The sequence below is a fragment of the Melopsittacus undulatus genome, chromosome 3 (genome assembly GCF_012275295.1).
Source record: "Melopsittacus undulatus isolate bMelUnd1 chromosome 3, bMelUnd1.mat.Z, whole genome shotgun sequence".
NCBI lineage: Eukaryota > Metazoa > Chordata > Aves > Psittaciformes > Psittaculidae > Melopsittacus > Melopsittacus undulatus.
The window spans coordinates 38,907,458-38,927,319 of NC_047529.1; the positions used below are offsets into that span (position 1 = coordinate 38,907,458).

At 40.0% G+C, this 19,862-nt stretch overlaps 1 protein-coding gene across 4 annotated transcripts in view; it reads left to right on the forward strand.

Annotated features, from left to right (window-relative positions):
* Positions 1-19,862, forward strand: part of ZNF451 (zinc finger protein 451) — a 35,965-nt gene that overhangs the window by 9,791 nt on the left and 6,312 nt on the right. For all 4 annotated transcript variants that reach the window (XM_031052763.2, XM_031052762.2, XM_031052764.2 and 1 more), the window contains exons 7-13: positions 1,229-1,355; positions 3,006-3,159; positions 5,200-5,347; positions 5,909-7,551; positions 8,609-8,743; positions 12,487-12,617; positions 13,520-13,706. In XM_031052763.2, the coding sequence (XP_030908623.1) occupies positions 1,229-1,355; positions 3,006-3,159; positions 5,200-5,347; positions 5,909-7,551; positions 8,609-8,743; positions 12,487-12,617; positions 13,520-13,706 (2,525 nt within the window). The remainder of the gene's footprint in view (positions 1-1,228; positions 1,356-3,005; positions 3,160-5,199; positions 5,348-5,908; positions 7,552-8,608; positions 8,744-12,486; positions 12,618-13,519; positions 13,707-19,862) is intronic.

Consider the following 19,862-nt stretch of genomic DNA (forward strand, 5'->3'; position numbering starts at 1 on the left):
TTTTAGGTAAATAATATGATGAACTTCCTGGCTAGTTTTTTTTTATTAATTGATGGTTTTCATTCAGAATTGATTCTCTCCTCTTGAGCATTTTTTAACTTTTGAGAAACAAGATTTCTGTTCTTCAGTTCTGTTACCTCTTCATCCAAACTTGAAAAAGAGCAAAATGTATACAAGATTAAAAAATAACCCTAGTAAAGGGAAAGAGGAGCAAGAGCTATAGTCCAGACAGTTGTTCATAGCTGATTATTGCTAGTCAGCACTTGCTGTGTCTGGGGTCAGTTTCAGCAGGTATTTCCTTTTAATTACTGAATGTGGGGAAAATGGTAAGGAGGGAAGCTATGGGAAGTGTTGTGGGTTAACCCTAGTAGTCAGCTTGGCCCCAGAGAGCTGTTCAGTCACTCACCTCAGTGGGGTGGGAAGAGAATCAGAAAGATAAATGTGAGAAAACTCTGGGCTGAGATAAAAAATGTTTAGGTAAAGCAAAAGCTGTGCACACAAGCAAAGCAAAATAAGGAATTCCCATTGGTGGACAGGGCTTTTCCACACCTAGTTACTTGGGAAGACAAACACCATCATTCTGAACATCCCTCTTTTTCTCTTCCTTCCCTCAGCTTTTATTGCTGAGCACAGTGTTCATGGTATGGAAGACCCCTTTGGTCAGTTGTTATCAGGTGTCCCAGCTGTGTTCCCTCTCAGCCTCTTGCCTATCCCCCGCCTTCGTGCTGGTGGGGCAGTCTGAAAAACAAAGGCAGCCTTTACGCTGTGCAAGCACTGCTCAGCAATAGCTAAAACATCCCAGTGCTATCAACACTGTTCATAATTCCAAAACACACCCACTGTATAAGCTGCTACAAAGAAAATTAACTCCATCCCAGCCACAACTTGTGCAGGGATGTAAAACTCAATATTTTTTTTAAAATTCCTCTGCAGGGAATTGAGGTTTTGTTAGTTCTTTTGCTCTTAAAAATGGTATGATTTGTCTGCAAAGTGATCATTATAACAGGGAAGCTGCAGGGAGAATCAGCTCCATACAGGGTACTTCAACTGAAATGGTTAATGATAGAGGAAATGAGTAATTTTACAGTTTAGGTCCATTTGTTAGGGTTTTGTCCAACAACTTCAAAACACAGATTTTATCCCCCTCCTTATCCCCTTCCCCACCCCATTAAAAAAACTTTTGACTATTTAGAGGGGACTGCTTTGTTAATTATTTCTTTCTCTCCAGGTTTGATCATTCTCCTTGTGACCCAACAGTCACATTACGTGGGCCCCCAAATAATGCTGTTGCCTGTGTGATATGCTGCCAAATATTTTCGACCTCTCAGCAGTACAGTGATCATCTTTTATATAAGGCAAGATCTTGAGGATAAGTAATTCACCTGACTGAAAGTACTAGAGGGTTTTCAAGATGTGTATCTACGTACAGATTTTGATTTTTAATCCTTTTAACCTTCTTTCTCCCCTCCCTTCTTTTAGTCTTCAAGGTAATTTTTCTTATTCTGCTGTTTCAAACCTTGTATCCTGACAGTACTCCCATTAGGTCTAGACCATTAGACCAGTGTACTTTTGAGAGGACTGTAGTTCTGTCTTGAACCTCTTGTCCCTCTATCGGTGCTGTCATAAGGTATTCCATTTTTTTTTTTTTTTGCATCTCCAGAACTGAAAGATAAAGGCAGGAAATTAGGATGAAATAAGTCACATAAAAAGAGAAGCAGTAGAAGGGAAATAGGATAAAAGAGAAGTAACAGAATGAGGGAAATAAAACTTGAGTGATTAAGATGTAACTGTTTCTTCTGTTTCTGTGTATTTGCTGCTGCTCACTAGTTAGCTTGCAGAAAAGGATAATCTAGCATTTGAGTTTTGATTTGAATATAAGCTAATGGTATTTGGGGATTTTATTGTTGTTCTTTCCTACCTTCTCTCTTTTGTTTTTTAATAATGCTGTCTTTCCCTTCTGTTCATAACTTAGCCCTGTAAAACCTCAGTTCAATGACAGATGCTCAGGTATTACCTTCTGGGTGCTTTGTTTCACTTAAGTTGTCTGGTGTTGAACTGGATAATGGATAGCATTTTTAAAGTGTACTGTTTTAATAACAAATGCTGTTGGGTATCTGTCTAGTCTGCAGAAGCTGTGTTAAATTTAGGGGAAGTTTTTAGGTACTCTGAGCATTAGACTCCTTTTAACTAGTAGTAGTAACTGCTAATGCATAGTCATACCTGACAAGCTTGAAAGATTACATCATAGTTTGTACTTTTTTTGTCCCATTGCTTCCAAGTTTTGTGGCTGTGGTATGCCCAAGGGCATTAGCTGCACTTAGAGAGTGGGTCCTGCAGCAGACAGGAAGATAGGATTATTTTGGTGTAGAAGGATGGGGAGATAATCATAAATGAAGCTGTAGAAAAAACCCTAAGTATATCATGAAGATTCTTTGAGTCACATAAGGAAGGAGTAAGCAAAAATGTGGGAAGCAAAGGACTTTTTTCCCTGAAGGCAGGGATCTGAAGTTGATGTAGAAGGCAAAAGGGATGGAAGGAGTTAACTTTGCTGAAAGTCACAGACCTGTCAGGCTGCTCAGGGGAGCAGCATTTTGAGAAGATGGTGGTTAGCAAGATTAGGGAAAAACTGGCATGAGGAAAAACAGCTGCTTTGGTGATAGAAGGAGCTTTTTTTGAGAGACTGGGTAAAAGGACTAGCTAAGAATTGATGGAGCCCATCGTTCCTGGGGAAGGTGCTTGCTCCCAGTGCTGTAAGAAAGGAATGGAAAAGTTGCCAGTGTAGTAAGCATGAGCAGCTGAGTTTGACAGTGGCAGTTGGGCCAGTCCCTTTTGTCTCACTAGCTGAAGTGCATAGGAGTAGGCTGTAGGTAAACATAGATGTGATAATTGAAAAACTAAAAGTGACAACATTACTACAGAAGGGATAGAGGAAAGGAAGGACATGAGGAAAACTGGGAGTAGTTTCTTGGCTTATTTTTTCCTAATTAGATAATTTTCTCTTCCAGCTAGATGAAAATGATGGACATATAAAAGATCTCCCTCCACAGATTATTCAGTGTTTTGCTTGCCCAGACTGCTTCCTCCTTTTCACAAGAAGAGAGGAATGCTTGCAGCATATGTCAGCAGAGAACCACTTCTGCCAGAATTCTAAATTGAGTGGTATGTTGCTACTAAGGATGCTGCTTTGATTCCTTCTGATAATTGATCTTTATGATATGAAATGACTTAATTGTGCTGTGTAAAAAAGCTTAAGGTTTTAAATTTTGCTTTTAATGGATTCTTATTTTTCTTTTAAGGTCTTAAATGTGATACAGTTTTGTGAGAGAAGATGCTTTGAAATCCATATTTTTGTGTAGAAATGATTCTTCCATCACAATTGCTGTAATGAGAAGCAGACCTTCCTTTACCTCCATGCTGTCAGGTCTCTCATATATGCTTCTCATTCTCCAGTGACTCTGTACAACTGCTGTCCTAAATAAGTTTACATTTAGCATGTTGATAGGAATTCAGGCTGAAACACATAAACTTCTTTTTCAGTTTCAGTCAGGCTGGCTGTGATGTTCCTTACCCTTGCTGTACTGTCTGGAGGCTGTTTTTTCTTGTACTTGTCTCTGGCATCCCTGATGGAAAAGACCTGTGAAAGTTTCTTCTCCATATAAGTGCAAACTTATCCTGCTTAGATGGAACATTGCTGCTGGTCTGATGCCTTGCACTGGCTGCATTGCTGCTGGAAGCTAAAATACAAGTTATGTTGTGAGCTGGTAAAATCCTGAACTGTAGAATCATAGAATAGGTAAGGTTGGAAAGGACCTTAAGATCATCTCGTTCCAATCCCCTGGCCATGGGCAGGGACACCTCACACTAAACCATGTCACCCAAGGCTCTGAACACTGCCAGGGATGGAGCATTCAAAACTTCCTTGGGCTACCTGTTCCAGTGCCTCACTGCCCTCATAGTAAAGAACTTCTTCCTTATATCTAACCTAAACTTCCCCTGTTCAAGTTTAAACCCATTAACTCTTTTCCTATCACTACAGTCCCTAATGAAGACTCCCTCTCTGTCATCCTTTCAGGCCCCCTTCAGGCTTATTTTGGGAACTGATGATGATACTGGAAGGCTGCTATGAGATTTCCACACAGCCTTCTCTTCTCCAGGCTGAGAGCCATACTTGCTACATTCCACAGAAGATACCTATCTGATTGTGGTCTTGGAAACAGCCTTAATGACCATCATAACTATACTGACTTCTTTAGCTTTGACACAAGCAATAGGCATTAAAGCATTTACTTTAATGTTAGGTAGACAAATGAGATACAGATGGTGTTGACTTTTTATTCAAGAAGCTACCACATTGTACATAGTGTAGCTTTCAGGATAAGCCTACATAGTCAAAAGGATTAGTATAGTTATTTCTCATCTTCATAACTATATAGTCTGCTTCTGCCTTCCTGCTGAGTGTCTGCAGGAAGTGTACAGTAAGTACAGGCTTTGAAGGAGCCGTCCTGCAGGTCAAGTCAATACTGGCATCTTCGTGAAAGTGACAATTAGCTGCACAGTACCTTAATTTTCAAATAGATTATTAGCTCTGAGTGTGCTGACTGTAGATGCTTTTAAAACTGAGTCTCTTCCAATAGAAAATTTCTTATACTGCTGATACCTGGAGGTAGACAGAGAGTATGTATGGGATGTCCTGCACCTAAAAATTTGAGGAGAATTAATACTGAGGATGAGAAAGAGAGATGATCAGAGTATATGGGAATTTGCATGTTTTTTTCTTTTTAAACACACTATGGCTTTAAACACCTTCTTGAAAGATCTGACCTGACCTTCTAGAAGGAGTAATAGGTAAGTAATATCAGTCATTAAGTATGGAAAAAGCAAGATGCTAATTCAGATGTGAAATTTACAGAAGAATTTTAAAAAGTAATGCAGTTTTACTTTAAGCTTCCATTGCACAATTACTGTGATTCAGCTGACCCATCGTAGCTTGCTTTCTGAGCCCTGTGACAAACACGTTCCTGTGTAACCTGCTCTAGGTGGCCCTGCCTTCGCAGGGGGTTTGGACTAAATGATCTCCAATGGTCCTTTCCAACCCTATTGATTCTGTGATTCTGTGTTTAGCTATGTCATCTGAGAGCTGAAATGCTGTGAAAGAGCTCTTTAACATGTGGTTGCACTTTCTGCCATTCCATATTATAGATGAAATGAAGCCTGGCCTTCCTCTACCTTTCCCATCCTATGCAAAGAACCTTCTGATATCTCTGTGCAAAGAGGTCCCCTTCCAAGTGAAGTGTATATCCTGCCACCAGACACTACGCTCACATATGGAATTAACAGCTCATTTCAGGTTTGTGAGAGACACCTCTCTTCATAATGTGAATATCCATAGATACGTAGACATGTTCTTAGTGGTGCTAGTGGGTTTCAGGGCATCTAGGACCATATGAATGTGACTTTTTGAGTAAGCCATCAAAAAACTGTCCACTTTCTCTGTCTTTTGCCTGCTTCATCCCACACAATTCACTGCAGAATGCTGATTGATGTCTGTATCCTTTTTGTTTCTTTCTGTAATAGAATAACAGAACTTGATCTCTGTTCCACTAAATTGGCAGTTTGTAAATTTGCAGTGTTAGATTTCTAAAATGTATTGAGTCAACAACTTAAGCATCAATCTAAGTGCTAGTTTTGGAAATCAGCACCTAATTCTCTTCAAAGTGCAGAGACTAGATAGGTATTGCATGTTTTCCTTGGCAGGCTAGTAGGCAAATTAAAATATAAAGAGGACATTATTCCATGCAATGATTGCTGCAGCTACTAGGTAATATGTCAGAGTACATCTGAAAGTTTTAAAATGGTTCATTGTAGGTTATATCATAACCTATTTACTTGTTTTTTTAACCCATTCTAGAACACACTGTTATAATTCTGGGCCTGTGGCACTCTCAAAGAGGAGCATCTCCCAGGTTGCAGAGATCTTTAAAACCAAAGGTTACTGTGAGAACTGCGATAAACTCTTTGCCAATCAGGATCAGATCACCCAGCATAAGCAAACCACTCGGCATAACATTAAAGCTGTTACTACAATGGCAGAGTCCATCTTGATGTTCTGTCATATCAATGGAAAAAATAAAAATCAGTCTAATTTGTGGTATGCTGTGGATCGGTCACGACCACTGCTTAAAAGACACTTGACTTCTGACGAGTCTACTAGCAAGACGGGCTCCACTCCTTCAAAACGGAAGAGCTATTTAAAAGATGAAAATGAAGGTCATGTAGCAAAGCAAAGTCAAGATAGTGCCCACAAAGTAAAAGCCTGGTTTTGTGAGTGCCTTCGAAAGTTTTTTACAGAAGAGTCAGTAGAAAATCACATTTTATCAGCAAATAGGATCTGTCACAAGTGTGCTGTGTGTGGAAAGCTTGCTGAAAATTCAAGCATTATCCGCCTGCATATGAGTCGATTCCATGGAGGAGCACACTTGACTAATTTTCTTCTCTGGTGTAGAGCATGCTCTGTAGATGTCAGAGAAGAGGATATTATGGGACACGTGACTGAATTTCATGGTGGACATAGTTACTATTATGAGCAAGAAGCTCCAGAAGATGAACCTATGCCATCTGCTTCTGACACAGCATGCATTTCTGCAGATGAAAGGAAAGACATTCCTAGTCCTATAGAACTCTCCCCTGAAAAAAGACCTATTCTGGGAAAATGGCAATGCTGCATTTGTGAGGAGATGTTTGAATCTGAGGAAAGTGTTAAACAACATTGCATGTCCTTAGAAAGCCATTCATTTCACAGATACTGCTGTGGCCTATGCAGAAATTACTTCCGTAAAGAAGTAACGCTACTGCGACACTTCCAAGAGCATCATAATGAGGAGATACAGACTAGATTCTTCTGTGGCCTTTGTGGTAATATCTTCTTTGACACAGAAGAAGAATTTCTAATCCATTATATGGAGATTCATAGCATGGACTATACATTTGTGCCTGAGCAGGTGGAAGTATCAATAAAAAAAGAGGAGGACTTCCTCCCAGTAGAAGAAGGAGACCGTTTAACCTGTGGTTGCCGAGCAACTTATATCTCCAAAACAAACAGGAAGAATGATTATGAGAATTGTCAGAAAGCCATGCTGCAAAAAGGCAACTTGTGGTTTCGATGCTGTACTTGTTCTGCAACTGCACAGAATTTTGCTGATTTGAACAGTCATCTCAACACTCACACATTAAAGAAACATAGAGAAGAGATGTTTGTTGTTAGATGTTCTGCATGCAACAAAAACTTTGATGATCTTCAGGGCGCACATCAGCATTATCATGTGAAACACTGCTTCTTGCAGAAACCTGATCTGTCAAGTCTTGCAACAGAATCTGATAATGCAGTCTTCCAGTTCACAGCAAGTGGGGCTTGTGTGGACAGAAAACCTCACCAACTAAAATTTCAGGCATCTCCACACAAGACTGGGGAAAGACCACAGTTGTCTCCTCAGCAGGAACAAATCCAGAACGAAGAAAGTGAGAGCTCTACATGCTCTGAAGAGCCTGAGGAAGGTTTGTACATTTGGGTTTTTCTTAGTATCGTCTTAAGCATGCTCCGTTTCAATGTCAGTATAAGTATGTAGTATACCATTTGCCTGCATCCAGCCTATAAATCAGCTCAGAATTTCATATTTATTACTTCTCAATTTTGAACTCTCAGTATTTGAGTTTCCAGAAGTTGGACTCAACAATTCATTGCTATATGCTATATGTATGAAGGCTTTAAGAAAAGACAAAAAATAGTCAGATATGAGGACCCTGGGACCGAAACATTTAATTTTTAAATTAGTTGGGAACATAATTTAGTGTTTAAAGGAAGAGGACAACCCAGGACCCCAAATAGAGATCTAACTCCTAGAAATGTAGAAGTGGTCTGTAATACAGATATATTCAAAAGGAACTTGCCACCTCTGTACGTATATATCTTTGAGCCTGGGCAGTACTACTATAAGATCATTGTCTGAGTTTCATTAGCTTGCCAAAAAATAATTTCAGCTAAGAATTTATATTCTTAGCACATATTTGGGTATTTTTTGCCTTAAGCATGCAAATATTTTTTTGAAGTTCATATTGCTTCTAAGAATGACATCAAGAATGCTGAAGGTGTACCTTGTGTTCAGAAATTGGAAGTGGTTTTAATTACTCATGATGTTATAATGCTTTTGATTAAAAGGTTCACATTAATGTAGATATGCAACAAAAAGTATGTATCTAAACATTTTACATGCATTTATACATGCAAGCAATTTAATGTCAGACACTTAACCATAGTCAGAGGTGCACAGTGAATATTAAATGAACTTTTAAAATGTCTCAGTGCAGGACAGCAGCTTTCTGTGCCTGCCAGAAAACTGTCCAGCTCAAATAGCTAGATTCTACTTTCTTTTGTCTGATTTGTGTTTTATTAACTGCTACTTCAGTTGATTTTTAAAGCCATGCAATTACCAAACAGGATCATGTTTTGTAGCCTTTAGCTTACAGAATAGTTGAATAAATGAATTTGCAAAAGCTTATCTTAAGTTGATGTATGTTGGTTGACCACAAAGTCATCCTTTTTATCCCACTGAAGATGATGAACTTCCTGATCTTGACTACCTGAGTACCATGACTCACATTGTGTTAGTGGATCTGGACAACTGGGGAAGCTTATTCACGCATCTGCCAGCTAACCTGAACCAAGGGACATTTATCTGGGGCTTTCAAGGTAAAAAGTGGTTGAAGGAAATAAGAAGATGAGATCAGCAAGTCTACACAGAGGAGAGATTCTTTGAGAGAATGGAGAACAGGGGCAAGCAGCCGCTAGGGCCCCTTTAGTTACTGTGTCACAGGCACCATGTAATAGAAATATTCTTAAGTTTTCTAACTCACTCTTAACCTCCTCTGTGCTTACTATTTCTTGTAGCATATTGTTCACAGTTGCTGAATGGTTTAGGAGTCTTTCTGTCTTCCCTGTTGAACTTATGCAGGTGGCATCATACTAGCTTTTCATCGTTATCAGGACAGCCATAATACTCAGAGGCTATTTTCTTTCAGACTTCCAAGTCCTTGTCATAATATTATTTTTATTTTTAGTTCCTCTAATTTGGTACTTTTCCTTACCTGACTATTCTTGTCCACCTCATGTTTTCTCTACTGGTTTTATCTGTGTCTGCCTTCATAATTATTTCGCCTGTGATACATTGAGTACTTCAGTAAGGTCCAGGTAAGGGATAGTTTCAAAATATATATTGCCTGAGGCATAAGCATCATCTTGACAACTCCTGCAAGTCTGTTAGGTGTTTTATGCTTAGTAAACACTATTGCACTGCACCACTTCTTTACTTAATGTTCTTGATTATCTCTTCCTTTCAAAGTTAACCAAGTAAAAACTGAGAGTTTTCATGCTGCTGAGGCTGGACAGAAAGGCCTGTTGAGGCCTTAATCACCCCTCAAACACCCCCTCCCACTTAGAAACAGGCATTCCAGATAGCTGATGAAGGCAGAGCAAGTATGTCTGTAAATGTAAAGTGCAAGTTCTTCAATGAGCTGTGCTCCTGGACCTGTTAGTCTACTATCTGGTTGTTAGGAGTTCTGGGGACCAATCCTCTGGTCTTTTGTGTTAAAGCGGGTTATGCTCCTGAGTGTTGTGTTCTGCTCAGACATTACCTGTATTGTCATTACCTAGCTTTTGGCCTGTCTGCACAGTAACAGTATTCTTGTGCATGCACACAAAGCCACCGAAAAGTCTGATCTTGAGGGGTTAGATTATACCAAGTAATTCTGGATTTCTACTTCATCCTTGCTGCCTGGCTGCTCGTTTATTTATATTCTCTTTTCTATATGGCTGAAAAACCTGTTGTTTTGTTCTTCTCTCTTGTAAGGCTTTGCCCAGTTTGACTTCTGGTCAAATTTCACTTTACCTCTGCACTCCTTGACTTCTAAGCATCTTGTAATTTGAGATTTGGGTTGGTTTTTAGTTGCTTTGCTTTTTGTTTCTACAGTTACTGAGTCCACTTGCCCTGGGAAAAATATTTTTCCTTTTTCTACAGATAAGTAACTATTAGGAATCTGTCTTGGAGAAATGTCAGGCCTGTTTGACACCTGAAGTCCAGAGCTACTCTGGGTCTTATAGAGAATTATTTAGTAAAGGGTAATTTTACAGAATTATGTCAAACTTTCCCCACTTGAATTCAGATGCTTGCTTTCAATCATACTTTGTTATTCTATCTAAGTTATTCAAAACTGGTTTGTCATTAACTGATCGAAGTTTGTTTGTTATGACATGGTCTTCTGTGCTGTTACTATTTTCCAAGGCTAAAATGCTGTTTTGATTTAGAAAAAAATTGATTGAACCCAGGAATGTCTGAACTGTGTTGTCAGAAATGTCTCTTCTCTGACCTATCTGAGAAAGAGAAATAACCCGTAGTATGATCTTAGTGTTACTAATCTGTTGTTAGGAACCTCTGTTAATATGACAATCTTACCCTGTGTGCTAGTTAAGACTGTGCTCAGGGATATTCCAAACACATGCACCTGCTGGCACAGCACAGCACCAGCCCATGTCAGTGCCACTCCATTTCTTAGAGGAGCTGAAATTTCTTCTGCAGGGTTGCTGCATGTAGCCTGCCTTGTGCAAATCACCCCTGGAGCACTTGAACTAAGAAACCCACAATGAAGAGTTAATGGTGATAAAAATGGGCCATATTCACATTAGAGAATACTTGAGCAGTTTATTAGTATAAAGTGTATTGTTACAGAGCCTGGGTAAACTAAGGCTCCCAGACACATCTGGATTTATTGTTGTAGGTGGCTTCTCATAGTAATGGTTCAGTGTTACTTGATGCATGCTATTGTTTTTAGGCTGTGACAACACAGTGACATCTCTGTCTTTTTCTGATTACCCCCCCGCCCCCCCCGGCATTTCACAAACAACATTTCTGATTGTATTTTTGTATGATGCATTTGCATTATTTCTGTTATTCCTATTGCTAACACAGGCTTAGCTTTGCTTTGAGTTCCTCCATTGTATTCCCCAGGCTCTCTATTATAGTTTCTATTCTCAGATATCATGTCCCTCACTCATTTGTGGTATAGTTTGACAGTTCTGTCACTGTTTTCAACTGTCGTGGTCAAATGTCTATGTTGTACATTTATGCTGCCAAAAGCTAGGGCTGGCGATTACAAGTCTCCCAAATAGCAGTGGCAAAGGCTGTCACAACAGATGAGAATGACTTGTAAAAAGCATTTTTCTCATGGAGGGATACCCTTAAATTGTTACTGTGTAGTCTGTAACTAAATCTTTGAGCTTTGGGATAATTCTTGTTACCCTCTTACAGACATTAAGCTGAAAAGGTGGGGGAACAAGAGAAATCTAATGAAGATTGCTTCTACATCTTTGTCAGACTGGCAGTGGGCAGGCTGGGAAGCACAGTGTTCTGCAGCCCCTTGAGCCTTAGTTCCACAGGTGCTCACATGAAGTGACTGCTTTCACCTTCCATTCAAAATCCTTTCTCACATCCAGCCATTCTGTCATCTGGCAGATACAGCAACATTTTTTCCTCTCCACTGCAGATCCATTGTTTCTTAGCAGTTGGGAATGTTATGAAATTCTTATTCACTCTCTTCAAATTGTCCTTCCATTTGTTTGTCTCCTGTTTTCCCCCCTTTTCTTGAGAGACTTGCTGCTCCTTTCCTTTCCCTTGCAACCTGTTACAGCCTGGTATTTTTATCTGTAGCAGGCATTTTACTTGGCTCATCTATTTTATCCAGCTGTTTTCTCAGCCAGTAATTACATGTTTTCAGATGCCACTGAGAAAATTGCCACGCTTATTTTTTTCCCCAGTTGTAGCTTCATTTTGCTTATCTCTGACTGCACTGTTTGTCAGGACTTTAGCATTTGTTTCAGCTGCTGCTCCAGTTCTTGGGTTCTTAAACAGTTCTGACATGTGATGTGTCAAGCAGTTCAGTCTGTTGAAAAGAATCTTGGGCATTACACTAGTACAGGATTCCCTTAGAGAAACATTTCTGTTACTTGTACTGTGTTACCAGAGCTCTTCTGCTTCCGCATGTTAACCGTAACTGTGCTTGTAACTGGGGGAAAAAAGTGTATCCTGTGTCTAAAAGCACATAATGTCTAGAAGATAAGTTTTTTGGGATTAGAAATAAAATTTGTATAAAATTGAATGAGAGGCTAGCTACTTTTTCCTTCTTGCTTTCTAAACCAAGAATAAGGGTTCTTTGGGGATTTTGGTTATGTGTTTATTTTATTTTTCACATTGGTGAAAATACTGATTTCAAAGCAAGATTTATCGTTGCTTTTGACTTACATTCTTGATTGATGGGGCATTTCTGTTTGATTCTTTTTTTTGGGGGGAGGGGATGTTGGGGTTCTTCTGGTTAGGTTTTTTCTTGTGGTTTGGGATGTTGGTCAGTTGGTTTGATTTTTATTTATTTTTCTTTACTGTTTAGGAGGCTACAGCAACTGGAAACCCCCAGTGCATTGCAAAGTTTACAATTACCTTAAGAGGATTGGGTGTTTCTTCCTTCATCCACGTTGCGGTACCAGAAGGGAAGCAGCAGACTTTGCTATCTGTGTCCATGTAAGTTAGTGCATGCTTGCTTTATTGTTGTACTTTTATACCTAGAGAAGAGGGGTGAGTGATATGTGTTATTGATGTTAAGTACTAATTACTAGGTGACTGCACAGGACTCCTATGTCTGCTACACAGAATAATAAACCTGTAATTGAATTAAGACAGCCTGTTGAGAAATGAATTACATTTTTTTCCCTAGGAATAAAACTTAGTCCAAATAGGACATCAGTTTGTTGTGGAGGAGAAGGAGGCTGGTTAAGGAATGAAGAATAACCCCCCCCCCACAAATCTTACAGTTTCAGAGAAATGTACCTCCTTGCCTCTCTCTTCAAGTAGCCCAAATCTAGAGTCATTTTTCAGATGGAGTTGGATGGGTACCAGTTTCAAAGACCCTGCTGGGCTAACAAAGAACACTGCCTCTGTTAAGTAGACCTAAGGCTTTGACCGGGTTGGTAGTTGTGCAGGTGAAGGACAGGAATCTGGGATGCTGTGGAGTTCTTAACATAGTGAATATCAGTTAGATAAAACTACTTGAGAATGTAACTATGTTTTGCAGCAGTGTTCGTATATTACATTACACTTCTTGCGTAATTCTTAAAATGCACTGCACAGGTGATTTATGTGGAGCTGATTCTGAAATGCTGCTCTCTAGGAATTTGTTCCATATTCCATCTGTACTGTTCTGCTAGCCATTTCCTATATCTATTGTCATATGTATAGAATAAATGCAGTGTCAAGCTATTGAAATAATGTCTTTTACAGTGGTATAATGTGTATTGGACCATAAAAGTGGAGGTAAGTTGGTGTAGAAGGCTTTCCTATGAAGATGTGTCTTACAAAAATCTCGCCAAACCCCACAAGATAAAAACATTATCTCAGTTCAGCGCTTGTTGTTTATTTCCATATAGGCTGGTCGTCTGGATGAGCGCCTGCCCAAGCAAATTCCTTTCACTATTCTTTCTGGAGACAAAAGCTTCCTGGAACTGGAAACTCAATTTAAGATGACTCAGCGGCCAGCTCGCATCCTAAATCCCCACCATATTGAAGGAGACAGGATGTATGCCTTGCTAAACAGCATTTCTGATACCACAAAAGGTAGAAAGTAAATATTAAACACAATCTTTCCAGTTGGTAGTTCTTTCAAATAAAAGACTTGAACGCTTCGTGTTGTAACACAAGCTGTTGCTTTGATTCTTGTATTGTACTGGTATTTCAATGAAGTATAGATCAGAAAAACAATTTTATTGGGGCAAGCTTTGAAACCAGACTTAATTAAGCATTCTTGTTCAACATAATTACTGTCCTTGCTTTATTCTTTATTATAGCAGGACACAAACTTTTGTTTCAGCCTGAAAACTCCTTCCTAGTTAAACGAAAGCTGTTTAGTGCACTCTTGTGTGCATATTTGTCAATTTGTACTCAAATCTGCTTTGCTTGGTTCTGGGTCTGAAACAAATGTGACCCTGTTAAAAAACATTGTTATTTCCCAAAATACCTTTCCTATTTTAACTCTGTCCTCTTAGCTACTTGCAGTCACTTGATCAGTGTCTTCACTGGCACATGGCTCATGAATCCATTTGGAGGTAAAACATCAATGAAAACTTTTACGTTTTCTGGAGTGCCACATTCTAATTTATGGCATGCTACAATGATCACACTGGTTTTACATAGGATAATCAAAGAGGTTTGAGCTAGCTCATTTTCATGCAAAGGATACTAGAGCTGAGTTTTAATAATTCTCAGTATTTTAAACCACCTTGAACTAAGGGTTTCCTAGAAGACAACCTGGCATTTCTCTGTAGACACACTGCTTTTTCTGGTTTCTTGTGGTTTTGGGTGCTTTAAATTGAGTGCATATTACAGAAGATTGAATTCACACTAAGCTGCTTTCACAAAAATACACTGCTAGTCTTGATGCAGGTGTATGAGAGCTATCACATGGTGCTGCTGTCGTACCAGAAAAACTGGATTGGAGCACTAGCACTGAATGGTGAATTGACATCAATCAATTAAAGGGGAAAAGATGGAATAGTTAAATGGTATCCTGAGTTAAAAAGATCTGGGGGAAGCTGGAATTGATTTATCTGCTTCTGATACAGAAGCAGATAAATGCTGATAGTGTTTTCTGGTCACCCCAATCATTCTCTGGTCTAGATTTTTCAGCTGCATTATGAAGATGTGATTCTCAGCCAGAAGCGGCCATAGCAGTAAAATTTCTTGGCATAGTGAGTTACAGAACTGTAACTTCCACTAGTGCAGTTCATTTTGCTCAAGGGGGAAGATGACTTTTCTTTGCAGTTATCCATAAAGCTACACATAGAATTATTGCATTCCCACTATGAATGTTTTCTTTGTAGAGCATATTGAAATTCCTAGATCGATAGATCTCTTTGAATGTAATTATAGCTGTAATTGTGTATTAATGTGGGAGGCTGGTTTTGCTTCCGGACCTTTGCATATTTTTGGAAGAAAGAGTTGGAAGAGAGATGTCAATTTAAGTCAGTTTAGCTGCAAGTCAGTTTAGCTATTGGGGCTTCCTTTCTTGTACAATTTGTTGTGTGATTTGACCATACCAGACAGTGAGGAGAAGGGGATGACTCTTTTGCTATGCAAGGGTACTCCAGCTCGCTACCTGGGTAGTTTGCCAGTATAGCTTTATTTGCCAGGGTACACTGGCTCAGAGGTGATGACTTTGGTCTGTTTTCTGTGTATCATTTATACTCCAGTAATTATTTTTATATTGGTTTTGCTTTCAGAAGATTCCTAATTTAACCCATCTTTCTATGTCCTTTACTATGTTAATATTTAATTTACTGTTAAGGTGACGGGCACTACTGGGAGGCCCCAGGACTTAAGTTGCTGTTGTGCATCCCACTGAATTTATGCATGGAGTTGTTATTAAAAATAATACTTTGAGTTGGAAAGTGATGGAATTGTGCATGAGTCCCTTGGCTGTTGGTATTCCCCAGCAAATTGTGAGGAACAGAACTGTCTTGAGCCATCCTTGTTCCCCTTCTCCAGTCAGTGTCAACAGAGGGAGACCCAACAGTGAGAGCTGCCTTTGTCCTCTTCCTGTACTAAGCCAAGATGTTAGAAAATTCAGTTTTGCTAATAGGCCTATGGTTGCTGTGTAGTGGGATGATGTTACCAAAAGCCTGTGAAGTTTTCAAGAGATAAAGCTACCACATAAGACATACTTCACTGTGTGATTCAGCAGCAGCAGCAAGCATTTGCAAGTCTTAGTGTAGCAAGACCAGTATTGGAGGTCTGAGATGGAAAGTGCAGTGTATCACAGGCTGGTTTAGCCTGTTGTCCTGTTACAGAAATGCAGCTGAATATAAGGAAATATAAATAAGACTTGCTTGCTTTGTGACTTTCTGAAGCCTATTGCTATCATTCTGGGAGAAGAAATAACCGAGAAACAGAACAGAGAATTGTGTTGAAAAATGTAATGCAATTATTGGTATTGGATGAGCTGCAAAATGAAAAAGCTCTTTCCCTCAATCGCCTTCACTGAGCTTGTGAGCAGCTGGGTTATGTTTGGATTGTGGCACTATCTGGCACTTAAACCTTGTGAACCATTTTACTGTGTCAGCAGAACTGCTGTGGGAAGAGTGGTGCATGCATTCATTTTAGAATAAATAGATAACCTATTGCAGCATATGCAGGAACTTTATCAACTGAATGTTACCCTAAGAGACCATTGGCTGTAGTGGATGCATGAATTTCCGTGGAGGTATGAAAATAGTAAGCAAAATATTTATTCTTATTTGCTCTCTTCTGCTGCTAAACCTGAGTTCACAAATACAAGGTTTTTTATGTTGAAAGCACAACACATGATGGGAGATACATGCATGTTAATCAAGTGGCTTGAGAAGGGTAGAAGAGTTTTCAATGTGTCCTTTTGTAATTCCTTTGCAAAGAAGAGCTTGTAGCATGCAGAAAAACACCATTATTCCCTTATGTCTTTGCACTTGGTATCTAGTCATGACAGTACCACTACAGCTTCTACTTTAAATGAGTGCTGGATGATGTTGAGGGCAAAGCTGATGGTAGGTTATGGGGCATCAAACTGATCCTGATGCAGACAGGAATGCCACAACTTCTTGATTCACAAGAGTGATTTTTGTGTAAGTTGGTGGTTTTAGCTGAACTGTATTTCTCACAGTCATAATCAAATGACATCCTTTAATGGCTGAGATCTTAAGTCAAATAGACTTTTTTAATAATAAGAGGACCAAATTTTTTTTTAGTATTCTCCTTTCTTTTAGAGCCAGGTTGTCTCATGAGACTGACAAAATCAGTGGTGTGGTGTACTATTTTGTTTGGCAAACAACCAACTACACCTCTTTCACTCACTGTCCTATGAAGTTTGTTTCCACTGTGCTCAAGTGGAGTTGTCAGCCTGCATCTTCAATCTGCTCCTATTGCCTGAAGTGTTTAAATACTACTGAATGCAGCTCCTATTAGAGTTTATATCTGAAAGAGTAGTATTTTACTTCATCTCAATGAATGCTGCTAAGCTTAGCAGCTCTCACTGTCCACAAAAACTTTTGGTCTACATACAACCAACAAAAGAATTTAAGAGGAGTTCAAGGATTAATTTACAGAAGACACTGAGAATAATTGCTGGCCTTCTCAGTAGTCAAGTTTTTGTGGGTGTTGAGGTCCAATGTGAATACCACATCTGGCCATATGGTGACCACAGCCTATTGCAGTAGGGAGAGATAGGAAAGTCACCTTTGAGTTGTAACCTTGTGTTTAGCTACAACAGGAAGGTATTACTGGCTTTGTTATGTCAGTGGCATCTCTTGTGTGCATCTTTGAGCATATTTATTTGCCCTAGGGAGAAAACAGTGTATTAAGAACTAAGATAATGAGTCTGAACAAAAACTGTAGCCAAGTGGATGAACTCTAAAGACCTCCCCCACCCAGATCACACAAAAAAATCTTCAAGGTTTAGTTTAATTTGGATGTGAATTTGAGACGTGTCTATGATGAAGGTTAAATGAAAGTCTGAATGACCATCATGATATTCATGGTATTGGCTTGAATGAACAGATGAGTGAGCATCTGTAGGGAGAGATGCATACGGTGAAGCTTTAGTTTGCCTGGAGGAAGAGAGGTCTTGTGTATTTGTGACCACTCAGCAGGGAGTAGCTGTACTTGCATTTACAGATGTTGTTTCCTAAATGAAGAAATGGGAGATTAGAGCAGTAAGTACTGGGGAGAAGTATATAAGAAGGAGCCTACTGGGACTGTTGAAGAAGGAATAAAGAAAGGATTGTGGAAGCCACGAACAGTATTTTAAAGGCAGTATGATCACACATACTGAATGTGATTGCTGCTGGCGGTAAGGATGCGGTACTGATCTTGAGGATTGGGTAAGTAGTTAGTATGATCCTGAATGAGGTAACTTTAATGGTGTCCTTAAGGTAAAGTAGAACTAAAACTTCCAGAATCAGCTGTAAAGTTAAAAGATCCATTATTTGGAGAGACAGTGAGTTAAGTGTGATATTAACGTACATTGGAATTGGCAGGAGGCAGATGAGATTGGGAGTTACTGAAAAGGAAAGCTGTAGGAGAGAGAAGTGATGGTGTGAGACTGCACACTGAAGTATGTAGTCAGGTCTTAAGAACTTCCATGGCAGGGAAGAGGACTAAGGCTGGGGAAGGGAAATTCAGTTTAGTGAGACAGAGGAACTGGTAAAACTGATGGAAATTAAGGGGATGGTGATGACCTGGGAGGCTGCAAGCACAGCCTCAGATATAGGTGGGGAATTACACTGAGCCATTTGGGCAGCTAATCCAAATTCAAGCTGTGGTGCTTTGATGCCAGGACAGTGGGTGGCGCTTGCATGCTGCGAAAGTTTACCAGCCTCTTGCCAGGGTGGGTTTCTATGAGAGACTCATGAAAAGTCAAAAAATTACTATATTTATTCCCATCTATAGGGTTAATCTTTCTGATCCAGAATTCATACAGAATTCATCCAGAATTTGCTTTCCTAGTTTCTTTTTTTGTTCCTCCAGCAGGAATTTGGCAATATGTGAGGACAATAGTGAGCAAGAGGATTTCTTTGAGAGAATATGTACAGTCAGAGTTTCTTAGCTGTTGTTTATTTAACACAATGTACCAGAGAAGAGGCCATATCTTAAGGTTTCTTGGCGGAGAAACTTGGCAATTGCTTTTTTTCTAACCCCAGAGGAGTTGGGAGCTACAGAATGTGCTGAGTATTTTAACAAGAGAGACAGAAAATGCCCAGTTTCTCCAAATTAAACATTCTTATTTAGGTTTCATTGTCAGAAGATGCCAGCACTACCAGCGGTATATGCTGATGAAGTGTGGGCTGGATGACAAAGCTGTGAGGTGGATTGAAAACTTGCTGAATGGCCAGAACATGGTGGTCAGTGGCAAGAAGCCCAGTTAGAGGCCAGTAACCAGCTGTGTACCCCAGGGGTCAGTACTGGGTCTGGTGCTGTTTAGTGTCTTCACTGATGGCCTGGGGGGGGGGGGGGGGGGGGGGGGGGGCAGCATGTACCCTGAGCAGGTTTGCTGAGGACACAAGCCTGTGTGGCAGCTGATAACACCAAGGGATTGTGCTGCCATCCAGAAGAACCTTGACAGGGGAGAAATGGGATAACAGGAATCTCATGAAGTTCAACAAGGAGAAGTGCGGAGTCCTGCACCCAGGAAGGAACAACCCCATGCACTGGAGGTCAACCAGCTGGAAAACAGCTTTGCAGAAAAGGACCTGGCAGTCCTGGTGGACACCAGGTTGACCAGGAGCCAACAATGTGTTTTCCTGGCTGAAAGTTTACGTACCCTGGGCTGCACTAGGAGGACTGCTGCCAGCAGGTGGAGGGGTTGGTCTTTTCCCTCTTCTCAGCACTGGTATGGGTTCTGAGCTCCCCAGTACAGTCTGTTTGACAGTATTAAAAAGACAGTCTGGACATACTCCTAGGCAGCTGGCTGTAGGTGATCCTGCTTGAGCAGGGGGCTGGACAAGAGGCTTCCAGAAATTACTGCCAACCTCAGCCATTCTATGGTACTTGCGTAGAGTATGTTCTTAACTGTTATCTGTGATCTCCTTGAGAGCAGGGTACAGACACACTGCGTAACATTAGATCAAGCACAATGACCTGTCCCATGTGGAAAAGCAGCCTGGTTTCAAGTCTTCTGACTTGAAAATGCATCTGTTCCATCAGTTGGTTTTTCCGTCTCTTCAGATGACAAGTGCTGAGTTCCACACT